The sequence below is a fragment of the Brienomyrus brachyistius genome, chromosome 25 (assembly GCF_023856365.1).
Source record: "Brienomyrus brachyistius isolate T26 chromosome 25, BBRACH_0.4, whole genome shotgun sequence".
In the NCBI taxonomy this organism is placed as follows: domain Eukaryota; kingdom Metazoa; phylum Chordata; class Actinopteri; order Osteoglossiformes; family Mormyridae; genus Brienomyrus; species Brienomyrus brachyistius.
In genome coordinates, this window is record NC_064557.1 from 9,608,312 (window position 1) to 9,622,784 (window position 14,473).

Sequence of the window (14,473 nt, forward strand, 5' to 3'; positions counted from 1 at the left end):
GTATAAATACAGTATATAAGCAAAGATTTGTGACCTTTCACCTTCGATAGGTAGACAGTCTAGTGTAGAAAGTGTGTGTGAAATTTCATATGTACATACTTGTCTTGTAAATCGTCTTGCATGTTACAGGTTACACTGGAGCACACCCGCTAAGACAAATTCTTTGTATGTTAAATATACTTCGCCAATATAGATCTTTATTATTCTTGTTCTGATTCTGCAAGATACCAGCAACTAAACAATCACTAAAGGATTTTAGCGACTCGCGCAGGTATGACTCTGGCAGCTGAAGTATCCAAACACAGTAAACCACTGGTGAAAGTAATTACATTGAAAGAGAAATATAACTGATATGACTTTATAGTAGTTTCTAGTGAGTTTTTTTTTGTGATGTGTGCATAGATGTTGCCTTTCGATTCAAACTGTTTTTTTCCGGAGTTGTGAAAATTTGACTATCGTTTTAAATACTTTACTGCCACCACCTGGTGAAAAGTGACATTACAATTTTTCTATGATTACGCGCAGGTTTGATTTTACATATTTCTGTGCTTGTAAATATATTTATGTAAAAGATTGTATACAATATTACGACAATGTTATAATATTATAATTTCAAAATAAAGCTTACACGTTCTTGTTATTGGGATAATTTTTCATTGTATTACCAAAACCAGTTTAAAATCATATTTATATACATAGACTGTTTATTTGTTATTGGATGGCATGGTGTTCAGTTCTTATATAACATTGTATAAGAATGATGTACACGTATCCGAAAATAGATTTCCGCTTAATTTGCACAATAGATGAGTCTGATTTATTGTGAGAATTAGCCAGCAGGGGGCGCACACGCTCATTCTTCAGCAGCGCTCCCACGCTGTGTCAGAGTGGTTATTTTTATTATTGGCAAGGGTACAAGTCAAATCCGTGCAGGTAAGTGCAACCTACCAAACTCAATTTTCAAGTCAAACCAAATGAGATTTTTGTTTCTCATAAAGGGTACATTTTAATGCGAGAGTGATCCATAGATTCTTACGTCCGTAGTGAATGCAAAAAATATATATAAATGACGGAATATATTCTTGGGCAAATAGGCTGGCTGGCGACATGTCAAGCTGTGTTGCTGGACATGGTAGGTGAGAGAAAAAAAAGACTCGTGACCACGATCAATTAACAAGTACACAAGTGTTTTATTTGCGCAAGCAATTTGTTCCTACAGTTCAAAAAAGCGACGTCAAGCTCTTGTCACATATTTACAAAACAGATTCATTTTACAGCCCTGCTACGAAGCATTCTTTGTGAAAGTACAAAAGACTAATACAAGGAGAAAGCCGAAAGCATCGTCGGGTAAATACTGAATACGCAACATCATTACAGGTATCGTTTAAGACATGGTTTTTAAATCATCACAAACTATATAAGGACACAAATCAAACACTACAACCTAATAAGATATCTAGCGTAATACTGTTAGCGTCAGCGTCATAATACTGCACACATACTGAAAACCGTTGACCCTGCAAGACAGTCAGTGTAAAAAAGAAAATGATAAAGAAAAAGAATCATCAGTAAAACTATTTACCAATTAATTCATAACCATGCCACAATTAACACCTAGAGTCACAGTCTTTACCTAATACAAGTTCTGTTTAAAAACAACGCTGCATGACTAGTAACAGTACAGAGATTAACCTCTGAAAGAGCAGAAATGCACTTACACCCAGAAAGAGCTCACTATGGTTCAATAAGTGCACAAAACTAGCATTTTTGAAACACTGACAAAAACAAGTATTGTCAGGCAACAAAACAATGATACACGGAACTGCGATTCTATAGCAGTTAAAGTAAGCAAGACAAGATCCAAAACATCGAGTTTGGTCCATAGTCAAGAATAATATATATTTCATATCTTTTAAAGCGACATTTAATGCCGTTTAGTAGTAAGTAGCTTAGCAAATGGTTAGTTACCTCTCAGATGTGATATTCACCTTTGCACTGGGGAAAAAACAGCACCGTCGAGAACCATGACGTCACCCACCCATCATCTCGATTTTTGTAATTTAAAAACAATTTCAACAAATAAAAAAAAAAACCTTCGCTGGAATATCACTGCAATATCAAAGTTAACCGCTGAGATGTGTTTTAAGCTCCCGTGAAATGACCTGAAGTCGAACTGTTTTGACATATATGTATATATTTATATAGTTATATATACACTGTAGAATACTGAAAAAAGTAACTTCTGTGTTCCTCTGATTAATTGCATTTAAAAAAGTTAGCTTCAAAAAAATCTAATGCTATTTGCATGTGAGTAAACGGTTTACCAAAAACAAAGTAACGTAATAAAATGCTATTTGCATGTGATTATATGGCTTGCGATGGAGTGGCGTTTAGCTGTCTATAGAGAGTGCCCAAAGAAAATTCAAAAAAGCAGTGTTATTTAAAAAAATCGTCCCACGATCTCCCTTAACCTTTACAATTTCTCTGCTTCCTGTGAGTCCCATTGGCTTGTCAGGCTAAAAAGCTTCGGTTTCTGAAACGCTAATACTGTCATTTATAAATGGTACATTAAAGTGGGGAGCGCGCAGATAAAAACAGCGATGGCTCCTGAAGGTTTGATTAAGCTACATGATGTAAAAGTGCGTAAAAATTCATTCGAAGGTACTCATATTCGTCCTAAACATCCAGCCCAACCAATAGAGAATTTGCTGGAAAAGAATCTGTACATTTCTAGTATTGGTGGTACGAAAATTCCCCTGTAAATTATAAAAGTTTGGTCGAATTTTGGTCTCGTAATAAAAAAGACAGCTTTTCGTTACTCAATGCGTGAAGCCCTGACGGATGAGAAGTTTTCAGGATAGTATAAATGTGATTTTCGCCAAGGTGAACCGGCATTCCGACCCTGCCCAAAACTACCAAAAAGAAACGCAATAAATATCACCAGAAATAACCAGCTGCATTAAGGATTCAATGGCAAAAAAAAATGAACAGCAGGTTAAAATAAGGAAAACGTAACACTAACTGTCTCTGAAGAAAAGTTAAAATAGATGTAGAGGAGGAGTAACTCAGTCCCAGAAAGAGGTAAAGGGTTGTCCCCAGAAACGTCGTTGGGGAGACGCGCGAGTCCCCCCTACCACCTTGCTGCGACACAACCCCGTAAGCTCGGCGAACCAGTCCGCCTCCCCCCGCCCCACCCACGGGCTCCCACCCCCGACCTAAACCGGAGTCACATCCCCTCGGTGCGCGTGCTTTCGGCTCTATGTGTAGGCATTGAGGCGCTCTTTAGAGCGGGTAGAGTGGATGTCGTGCAGCTCCTGCTCCTCCTTGGATTTGATGTCCTCGTACTTCTGCATCCTGCACGCGTCTTTCACGTAAGCCCAGTTGGCGGACAGAACCATTAGGTAATGCACCTGCAAGAGACGGGGGTTAGTGGGGTGCGGGGTGGCAAATCGGTCTAATTTAGGGATGGATTAGGGGGAAAAAAAACAAACATCCTGTTAAATTGCAAAAGTAGTCGGATCAAAAAAGGAAGCGGCTCACATCAAACGCACGTTATTTGTTTTTGCAATAACAAAAGTAAACCATTGCATATATGCACAATTGGGCAATTAGTTGATCACTGTGGTTGTTAGAGAGTTGGGCACGGTGACTGAGAGGATGGTCAGTCGGGAACTAATAGGGGAGACCGGGGATTTCAGTCAGAGCATGCCAAGCCCCCGGGGTTAACGGAAACGCAACCCTCTGACGGGGTGTCAAACACTGCCGACTCCCCTCCATTCCGCTGGGGTGGAGTTTGGGCGCCTGGGGGAGATCCTGTTATTATGGTATCGGAGGCTGGTGACAGGGGGCGCTTTTCTTTTAGAATCTGGTGCAGTATTTTCCAAGACTGAGAGACTTCACAGTAACGAAGTTACTGATCAGAACCGAAACTCCCATCACCTATACACCAACAAGGGACGACAGGAGAGAAGGCAGTGACTGGAAAATACAGACAGTGGTACTCCGCGGTGGCCAGAAATAAAATGAAATGAAAGGTCGCCTCAACGGTGTTGTAAATTATTTTTTACCTAAATCATATGAAGGAGCGGGGAGGTTGCTTTACTTTTTAGCTCCTTTACGGAAGCACACGCTTACAAACGTCACTTGCAATACTCTTCTGTGCCATAGGGGGGTTGTGTTGAGTCGAGCTATTTTTACCAAGCAAGCGGCGCAGACCCATCCAAGGTATGATGTAATTAAATAAAAAAATGCACAGACGTTGTCCCACTTTATACTTCATTATGTAACAATAATTATTCATATATTTCACACTATCGCGACGGGGCGTGATAAATAAAATCAAATAGCCCTGTTCCTTACTCCAATTGCGTGATCATTAACATTAAACGGAGCGAGAGAAATCTGATTTAGCGATAGCTTATGATAGTGTCTCTCAGATCTTAAATCATCCGGCATGCAGCACATTTGGAGGGGTGAGGGGGGGGAGTCAGTAGACTGCGCATCACGCCCTTGTTGTTTTCCTAAAGCGGCCAGCAGGCGGCGATGGCGCATAGAGCAGCGCCGCGACTCTGCGTCCAGGGAAACAGTCACTCTCGGCTCCGTGCGACGCCCCTGCTCCGGTCTCTCCTTTCACGGCAGTCTTATTTTCCATTTCGGACAAATGCTGCCCTTCTGAATGTACAGCATTTCAGAACTCGGCGGGAATGACGCCAGTCACTCAGCTACCATGAACGCTGCCGATTCCATCTGATCTTTTGCATGACGTACCTCATGAATATATAACGTCTGTAACCCAGCTGGCATTAATATAATAAATATAACAAAGAGATTACATTAAAGTGATTTTGCAAATTATCTGAAATGTGTATTTTATAATGTAAAACTGTGCAATTAACCCAAATATTGACTTAGAAGTAATTGCGTGCGAGATAAAAACGATTTTTCAATAGAAAGGCATCTGTCGCTAAATTAGGATCCATCAGCCCTGTCGACCCACCGCCTTTTCCTTCTCAGAAGATGGTTCCCAAACATCACTCGGAGATGCTTTCAACAAGCTGCTTTCTTCTCCCAGTTTCCATGGCAACGGCGCTCCATGCGCTCTCGCGGGCGCACTTCTCCGAGGTGAGCTGCGGCGGCGTCACGCCTCCTCGGCCCGGACATAGCGCTCGCACCGGATTTTACACTAACGCCCTACAAGTGAGGCTTAAGCTTTTGCTTTTCATTACAGTTTCTTAAATGTTTTTCCTTGACTGTGAACCCTCAGAATATCACTACATAATTTCTCCATATACTTAGTGGCAGATACAGTGGGAAGTTGACTCCCAACTGTTGTATCAAATCTGAAAACCAATCAGATCTCAGGTGTTATTTAAAGGGGAAGGGGATTGGTGCACTTATAGGTCACCCAGCAAACCAATCAATGGGAGTCTCCGCACTCACCATGGCGATGACCGCTGCCCCTGCCCCAGCCAGGGCACAGACAAAGAGGTGGAACGTCAGGTCCAGCTGTAAAGGTGTGGAAAAAGAGGAGAGTTGTTACATAATGCAAGTAGCGATTCTGGTGATCCACCTGAGTCACAGCACGACTGTACATGCATTCATATGTACACACACACGCCACTTAGAAAGTGTAAGTATGTGTATTTGTGTGTGTGTGTGTGGGGGGGGGGGGGGGGCGGGGTATGATGTCAGAATATAAACCAGAAATCCTGCCGCTTGGAAGGACACATATATAAACAGAAAATTAAAAAGCACTTTTTAATCCTGCTGTATATAATGCAGTATTCACTGATATTTTCTAAGATGAATGCTTTCACTGGATACTGTACCACTTGTATATGGTTGAATGACAACAAAAGGCACTTGACTTGATTTTGTTTAAATAATATGAGTTAAAATGATTTCTAAATGCCTACAGACCCAGGCATAAAGAATTATGGATCAGGGCCATTAAGATCTGCCCATAAGACATGTCAGTTGGAATAAAGGGGGCGAGTGGGTGGGTAAAATGTCCCGAGTCTCCCGACCCCCTCGCTGAACACTGACCTCGTTAGAATCACACATCTTGAGGAACTTTTCCGTTTCTGTGCACAGTTTTCTCTCCTCGTTGATAGTGACGACTCCTAGGAGAGACGGACTTGTGTCAGTTGAGGCAGCAGCATCAGCTAGTAGCCTTGCCGTCTATCGCCACGACAACCCCCCCCCCCCCCATCTACCCTCACCCCATACTCTTCATGCAACCTTAGTCCCAGGAACATGAAGAAATGAAACCTTCACAAACAGTGTTCTAAACATCGCAGATCTTTTTTTATTGAGTTCCATCGTTGCTATGCTGCTACCCCTACCATGTGAATGTCTCATTTTGTATGTTTGCAGCTGAACTGCACCTAGACGACGCGGCTTGCAGTGACAGGTCACCTCCGCGCCACCGACGGCTGCCGTAAAACAACATCGGGCGTACCGAACTGACGCAGGTCCAGGCACATCTTGACCCCCTCTATAGCTGTGGTGTTCTGGCACATGTTCCAGATGTTGAAGTACATGAAGACCGGCAGGGACGTGAAGGCTGTGACACCCAGCCAGGCCAGCATGAAGATGTAGGTCAGCATGATGAACTGAAGAAGCAAGGAACACGCATAGAGTCACATGCCCAACTCGACTCTACGTGGTCTGTTAACCTCCTATGATAAGCTTCCTGAGAACCACGGCCACAGGTGTGACAGGGTAGTGTTGGGTATGTCACGTCCAGAAGCTACAAATCCAGACCAAAGATTTTATGACGAAAAGTTTCACATCAGCACTGTACACTGTGCTAATGTGGCCTCAGGTTGCCGAATCTGATATGCACTTAAAGATACTTAGCGTTCCACAGCAGCCGTGTGGCCAAACAGCCCCCCAGGGGAAGCCTTGGGCAGCAGAGTATGTTACCCAGGCGCTGACGCAGCGGCCGCAGGTGGTGATCTTGAAGTCTCCATAGAGATCCCGGATGGCGCCGGTGGTGAAGAAGCCCTCGACCATCAACAGGATGCCGTAAACGAAGAAGGCGGCAGCCACGCCGTAGATCACGTACTTGAAGATGTCGATCCTGGAAACGGAGGTGGAGACAGAGACCTGACATCACGGGTCACACATTCTGAAGAACTGGGGCTGCCAAGATCGTTAATGTTAGACTGCTTAAAAATAAACAGACATGGAGATTGATGAGAGGCGTGGGCTCGCTGCTCCCATATGGAGACCTTCTGTTTGTCCTCCTCATCCTCTGTAAGGCTTCTGAGCTCCCTGGCTGGGATTAACGTCTCACTTTGATGTTCCCATCAGCTTGCTGGCCTATTCTCAGTCTCTACAGGCAGGATTCTCTCTTGGGGGGGGGGGGTGGGCAGAGGGTGGGATAGGGCTGGGTGCAAGGAGGCTCCACCTTTGTGAGGTAGGATGTGGGGGTGCTCGGTATAGGGATATGATTCTTTTGAGTCTTACACTATGACGTCATCGGCCATTGGCATGTTGCGAGAATTCTCGCAACCCGTTGCCAAGCCGACTGTTTCCAGGCAGCGACAGTTAGGTCCCACTTTGCAATGTGAAGCTTCTTCCTGGATAATTCTGATATAGAAATTCAAATTCTTTGCAGTGATACATACTCTCTGGACTTCAATGGACTGTTTATGCCCAAAGGTCGAGCGAAAGTGATGGCAAACTAACCAAAGGGCAAAACAAATTCAGATGCAAGTTACTGAATAAATTGAATTTTAGTCCCCCCCCGAGCCCTTAAGCCCTGCATGGGGCATTTTTGGTGGTGCAGATCGGCAGGAAAAACACCAAGGGTGGCGCCGTGCCATGCGCTGGAGGCGGATGCCCGCGTTGCAGCCCTCCCGCCATCTGGCCCGGTAATTCCCTGCTACGCCCAAAACAAGGCACCCAAACGATGCTGTCCTCTCTTTATTAGGGTGCGGCGTCCCTGCGGTGGGTGCCAACAAGATACCGAGTCATAGTAATGGGCAGACATGTCCAGTTGACCTCTAAGGGCTTTTCTTTAAACAACGGAACGGCAAGCGAGCGGCACAGCAAGGACGCCCTGCCTCCGCCGATGACCTCACCCTCCGCCAACAAGTCCCACTTCCTGGTTTCACAGGATGCTCTCTGATTGGTGGGGAAGCGAGTATGGGCAGGGCCAGAGACCTGCCCCTACTGGAGGGTGGGTGGGGCACCGCGCGGCCTCTCAGCCGGCACAGTTCCGGTGAACAGATGCGCTTGAGCGTGCCCCGCAGACCTAATCCCCCACACGGGCTCAGGGCCAATGTGGTGCACACCGGTGCGGAAAATCAACCTCCGAGGCTACAACATGACAGGGAGTGGCACTCGACCCAGCCCCACCTCTTAAAGGCCCAGTACACCCATAACTTCAGATATGAGAGCGTGTAGAAATATTATTCAGAGAAGCGGGGAACGCAAGACGTGACGACAGCTGACATCCCGACAGGATCCGCGGAAGAGGAACTGCAGCCAGTGCTGCCGCACGCCTGTCAGATCAACGACACCGTCAAAGGCAGCGTGCTAAAAAACCCCGCTGTTTATTTGTGCCCGAAAACACCAAAAGTCAATATCCTTTGAAGAGCCGCACTCTCGCAACACACTGAGTAATGCGCTCGCAGGCGGGAGTCTGATGTGCGACGTCTCGTCTATTGCAGTATTTTTCTGTTTGTGTGGATTGTGGTTGAAACGGATCCTGTTTCAGGACAGAAGTCAAGCGGTATCTGGAGGCTCTCCAGAAGCTCAGAGAGCTTTCTGTTCCAGTCACTGGAGACTTAAAGAGCGTCCGTTGATGCCGACTAATGGGCAGATACTTGCGGACGGATAGGGAAGGTTTTGGAGCGTTTACTGTCCTGGCGTGGACGTCGCGTTGCTCTGCGTCTGTCTAATCATAATTTCGTAGACCGTGCAGAGTGACATGGCTACGTTAGCTTGGCGCTCCTCAAGAACACCAAAGGAAGGGCTGTGTCATAAGCCAAGTCTCCCAGGGACAGAGCCGGGCCCTTCCGAAGGCAGCATGGATGTGGGAGGGGCCCCTTTAAACACAATGTCTCACAATGCTAAGGTTATAGTTCTACCCTAGTTCTAGAACACACCCATGTTCTAGACCATTCCCATGTTTTAGATTTAAAACGCACCAAAGTTCTGTGCTGATGTTCTAGTTCTAGTCATGCTGCCACGTTCACCAGAGAAACACGTCGGGCTCAACTTGTGAATACATGACCCACCCACACTAACACACACACATCGCCTCCGGCTCCCTCCTGATTGGCCACCCTGTTTCTACGTACCCCCCACACCTGCTCACCCTCCTCTTGCGACCCCCACCCCACTGTTCCTTCCACCTGTCTCCACATCGTACCCATGCACCCCCCATTCCCTTCTGCTTCCCCTAACCCTCCTTGCTCTAAAGGCTCAAACAATACCTCGGGTTCCCCGAATTCCCCTGAAAGCAGGGATTTGCCAGATCAACCAAATCCCAGCAGCTGAATGCATGTGTGTCAGCGGCATACGGTGATATTGGTGCAAGGAGGCAGGACTGATCCGCTGGCCTTGGCACGTGGGCACACCTGGCAGCAAGGGTGCCGATCTCCCATTACGGTATCCTAAACCGGGAAGCGGATATGGACAGGGCAGGCTGGGCACATGTAATCGGCTCCTATCAAACTGGTACATCTGGAAAGGGCTTCGTTTGGAACTAAGTCAGTTTCACTGGATCTGTTTTGTTTTTTGTAAATAGTATTAACCTTTACCTTCCAGATTAAAATGTTACACTTCGATAAATCAGTATGTTTGAAATAAAATAATAAATTGCAAGAAGACGCGAGATTAACAAGCCTGCAGAAAATGTAACACGATTTGTGGGGCACTAAGATGCGATATTGTGGCCCTCGAAGCTCCAGGCTACTCACATGGTGAAGACGTCCAGGGTGTCGAGGGGCCCCCTCACCACGTCAAAGTAGCTCTGCAGGATGGTGACGGTGCCGGACAGCGCCTCATGGCCGCAGCCACAGAAGAGCGCCACGCCGGCGTACAGCAGGATGGTGGCGATCAGCGACGCGTATGGGATGCCGCCCAGGCATTTGATGCAACACTCAAAGCACCCTGTTCGAAAAGAGACAAGAGGGGCAGAGCAGTCAGTCGCAGCCAATCACCAATCTCGGCTTCCGGCCGTGGACCAATCGGCCGAAGGTGAGGGCGGGGCCGTCATCGCCGTGGAGATTTGTCTCTTTAATATACAGCGGCCCAGCGTTATCGATTCAGAGCGGTGGCCACAAAGTAGAGCAGGGAGAAGGCTCCCAGACTGCCGCAGGCAGGGAAGGATTCATCGTTTACGAGGCGTCACGGACCACAAAGCCGCTGGCAGCCCAGCACATAATGCGACTCTTTATGGCGTGGAGAGGTACGCTTAACCCCCCACCAGGGGGCAGAGCTCCCATAGACACAGGGGCTCGGGTGAGAACACCGGGCTGCAGACACACGGAGTCTGATCCAGCAGGTGCGCGGAAACCCGCCCTCCCCCCCCCCCACTGTCGCTTTTGAAGTGGCACGCGCCACCAGACCCCCCCCCCCCACAGAGGGGGTGAAAGGGAATAACAGCGCCAGGCTCCAGCTCTGAGCTCCCCAGGCCAACAGATGTCCCCCCCGGATTTGGGGGGGGGGGGTGGTGGCAGATCACCCCTCGAACCTCCTGCTTGTGTCGCCCCCTTTTGCATCTATTTTATTTCATCATGTGCAGCTGAAAGTTTTTTTTTATCACCGTCGTCATTGATCTGCCCGTGTGAACAGTAAACGTATCGTACAGCATAGAAGGCAACGCTGAATTAGCAGCAGGAATCCGGCGCCTAATCAGCTCCTGAATCTGACAGCCGTCCAATTAGCTGACTGATAGCTCCACCCCGCCCCTGGCAACTTTCAGGGAGCCAATCAAAAGCAGCCGCCAGTCAGCGTTTCCTAACGAAAGGGGGGGGGGATGGCCACATTTTATCTGGGTCATGCCCGCCCTCACCGGCCAATCATCCGCTGATTTCAGCGTGCCTTTTGACCGCCTGCTCTGAAAGCAGCCCCGTCTGAACTCTGGGAATCGGGTCAACGAGGCTGAGCAAGAATCCCCAAGAATCCAGCGCAGACGCACGAGTAGAATAAAAACACCAGGTAATGTAATGGGGAGTGCCGTGTACAAAGGCGCGTTCCCTCGCTGCCGCGGGGGGAGGAGCACGCATGAACAGAGTGGCTGTTCTTATTCTGCTGGCTCATTAGCATAAATATTCCAGCACTCGTGCTGTAGGAGCAGGGCAGCGGCTCTGGCCCAATCAGAACCGGCGACTGTTTGCGGTATATTTCTGAGGACTTCCTAGCCATCTTGCTCATCTGCCCCCCCCTACTGACTGGCAGCACCCTGTCTGTGCTCCTCTCTGGGCCCGTCAGGAATCTGTGGGATGACTGTGACTCAAGGTAATAGTTTCCCCTTCAGGGTCACTGATTTTCAGCCACATACTTTTGCTACGGGCGGGTTGGTCAGGCACCACACCCCCGTACCTCATGACACGGCTGACTGTCCCCCCCCCCCCCCCCCCCCAGCCTCCTGATCCATAACAAAGGGCCCCTTGACCCCCCTCGACCCCCTGTCACTGAAAGAAATCATGGAGCCACTGCCCCGTGTCCGAGTCGCTCATGCGCCCCCAAGTGGCCACATGGGTGAATTACATAAATCTGCAAAGAAGCAAGATAAAATATAAATAGTGCTTACTGGCTTGACGAACCGCTAACTGCAGACACAGCTCAGGCAAACTGACAGAGTGACTCAGGACCAAACCCCCCCCCACTTCCTCTAAAGCAGCACTTCTCGCTAAGATGGACAATTCCTTGGGTTCAGTCATCTGTAATAAGTGAGCTTCCTCATTCGGGACACTGCATCTCAGATACATGCCGTTGGCTCTCAGGAACTCTAATCCACATCCATTCCTGTAGCTGTCAGGTTTTTTTTATGTTGTTTGGAAATTTTGCAGCCAGCCATCCAAACGCTTCAGAGTCCAGCAAACATTCATCGCATGCATAACCCCTCCTCCAGGGGGCGATATTTACAGTCAGTCCCACCCACTCTGACGGGCCGCAGCGGAAACGCAAGATCATTTTTCCCACCAACAACCCCCCAGTCCTCTTCTTGTTATCCTAGAGAATTCATTCACGATAGTAACTCCCGTAAATCTCCTTCACTGCATGAGGTGGTGCCACGTTGAAGCAGCATTGATCTCTGTGATCTTAGTTATCTGTGTCAATTTGTTAAACCGTGTTTGTACCCCTTTCCGGATGAACATGTAACTTTGTTATTATCGTTAGTTATTTCTATATATTGTAAATGCTTGTCTTCCCACCATCTAACCGCAGTAAAATCTTTGCCTTCCCTTCCCCACCTGTCTTTCGAAAGCTGGATCAGGTGAGAATTTCATATTCTCTTCTCTGCATCGTTTCTGAACACAGGTTAATCTCATGCCCCTCCCCCCCACAAAGCTGAAGCATGTTTACTCATTCGTGATACTAGATCTCTTTCCCCCGCCCCCCCGTGGAAAATAATCCTCCCACTCAGACACTGGTGATGCTGGTTATTTAATAGTGTCAGTCTCTCCCAGATAGATGGATGAGGGCTTTGGGATGCCCCCCCCCCCCCCACCATACACAGTGGGACCCGTCTGGATGTCAGTCCAGACCCAACAAGACCCACAGCGGCTGACACTCATCAGTTTGAACATTTTACTAATTAATTCGTTTGTGTTCATCCAGCTGGTTAATTAGCTAATTCAGTTTGCCAGTGGTTAAATGATGGGTGCAGACTGAGGGGGCGCTGGTCTGCTCCTTCTGTTTGGACACTGCGGACGGCATGGGGTCGCCGTGACAACCCTAAACCCGCACTGAAAATGCGCTCCCCATTTCTCGTTACATCCGGCGGTCATCGGCTGTCGCCTCCATAAACTGAGGTGCGTCCGCGGTTCCATCGGACAGACCAGGGTGCACGTGCTCCGCGTAGCGTGGGGGGGCCGTAATTAGATAATGATTAATTAACTGCCTTTTCGCTTTCGTTCACCCCACTTTCTACGCAGAGACTCAGACTGACACGGAAAGGGAAGCGTCTAAGAGGCTCTTTCTGCGCGGTGACAGCGATTTGGCAGCACCGCCGTATCGCGGCAGGCTGCCTATTTTATCGGTGTATAGCGCACCCCATATAGAACAGCGTGTGGATTTTACTCCTGCCGGACGGGTGATCGGGCTAGCATGGGGAGGGCAATACTCTGTTTGCTGGGGGCAGAGCTTCCCGCTGCAGGGATTGTGGGAAGAGCTAACAAAGCCCTAAGTGCAAACACGAGCATCAGAGGAAGAAGGGAAAGTAATAGAATGTCAGAATGTACTTCAGGGCTTGGGGACCAGCAGGATTTTAGCGACGCAAATAGCTCCGGTCACATGACGCTCCGGTCACATGACGCTCCCTCCTGAGATGGCCACGCCCCTCTATTCTCACAGCAGGAAATTTTATAAAATTAGGCACTATATCCTCAGTCTATGCTGCTAAGGGCTTAGCGCTTTTAAAGCTCGGGTTTGGGGCAGCGGTTTGCCCCGTGAGACCGTCGCCATGGAAACCTTCTTTGTTTCCTGACACGCGTGGGCACGAGGTAACTCTATTCCCCCCCCCCCCCCCCACACACACACACACACACACACACACACACACACACACACACGAAAGCAACAAAAACTCAGGATCAGCGGCCGCGTGAAGAAAAGGAAGAAGAAGAAAGAAAAATGCAGCAGTGGGGTTTGTTTTTTGGCCGACTCCAGTATCCCCGGAGAGCCCGGCCTTCGACGCGCGTGTATGGAAAGCAGGAAACAGGACACGTGGGGTTTGGTGTCTGCCGCTGTGTCCAATGGCTTCGCTTTCTCTCGCTGTTCCGTCGCCGCGGCCTTGCAAAGCTCAGAAGCCGCATTCTTAGCCAATCTTGACATCCAAAACATAATGTGACCCCCTACTGCTCCCCGCCCCCGCCCCCGCCAAGTCCTCAGTCACTTCAAGGCCTCTGTGCCCCCCCGCCCCGCACACACCCTCATTCCTGCTTCCCAAGGGAAAAATCCCTCCTTGACAAAGTAACCATCACAACAAACTGAAGGGCTGGTCCGGTCCCTCGGGGAGTGGAGACACAAATACACCCTCATTGTATAACCCCCCCCCACACACACACACACACACACTGCGTAAGCCCATCCAGCCTGAATAAAAACCTGCCCGTGTCAGTGGGTTCCAGGCAAGTGCGATAAAAATAGCCCCCCTCACACTGCGTGGCTCAGGGGACTTCCCAGGGACACGCACCGTTTGTGTGCTTAGTGTGACCCTGAGCTCAGGAGCCTAACATCACAATGCTAAGCACAGCCAACGCGGTGCTCAGTGCCCCCCCCCCCCCAA

The 14,473-nt window shown here is 48.4% G+C and overlaps 1 protein-coding gene across 2 annotated transcripts in view; it reads right to left on the reverse strand.

Moving 5' to 3' along the window:
- Nucleotides 1-1,170: 1,170 nt before the first annotated feature.
- gpm6ab (glycoprotein M6Ab) overlaps nucleotides 1,171-14,473 on the reverse strand; it is a 43,551-nt gene continuing 30,248 nt past the window's right edge. For both annotated transcript variants that reach the window (XM_048996272.1, XM_048996271.1), the window contains exons 2-7: nucleotides 9,936-10,128; nucleotides 6,928-7,084; nucleotides 6,461-6,614; nucleotides 6,046-6,122; nucleotides 5,440-5,505; nucleotides 1,171-3,410 (exon numbers count right to left, since the gene is read on the reverse strand). In XM_048996272.1, coding sequence (XP_048852229.1) covers nucleotides 3,258-3,410; nucleotides 5,440-5,505; nucleotides 6,046-6,122; nucleotides 6,461-6,614; nucleotides 6,928-7,084; nucleotides 9,936-10,128 — 800 coding nt within the window. In that variant the 3' untranslated portion in view covers nucleotides 1,171-3,257. The remainder of the gene's footprint in view (nucleotides 3,411-5,439; nucleotides 5,506-6,045; nucleotides 6,123-6,460; nucleotides 6,615-6,927; nucleotides 7,085-9,935; nucleotides 10,129-14,473) is intronic.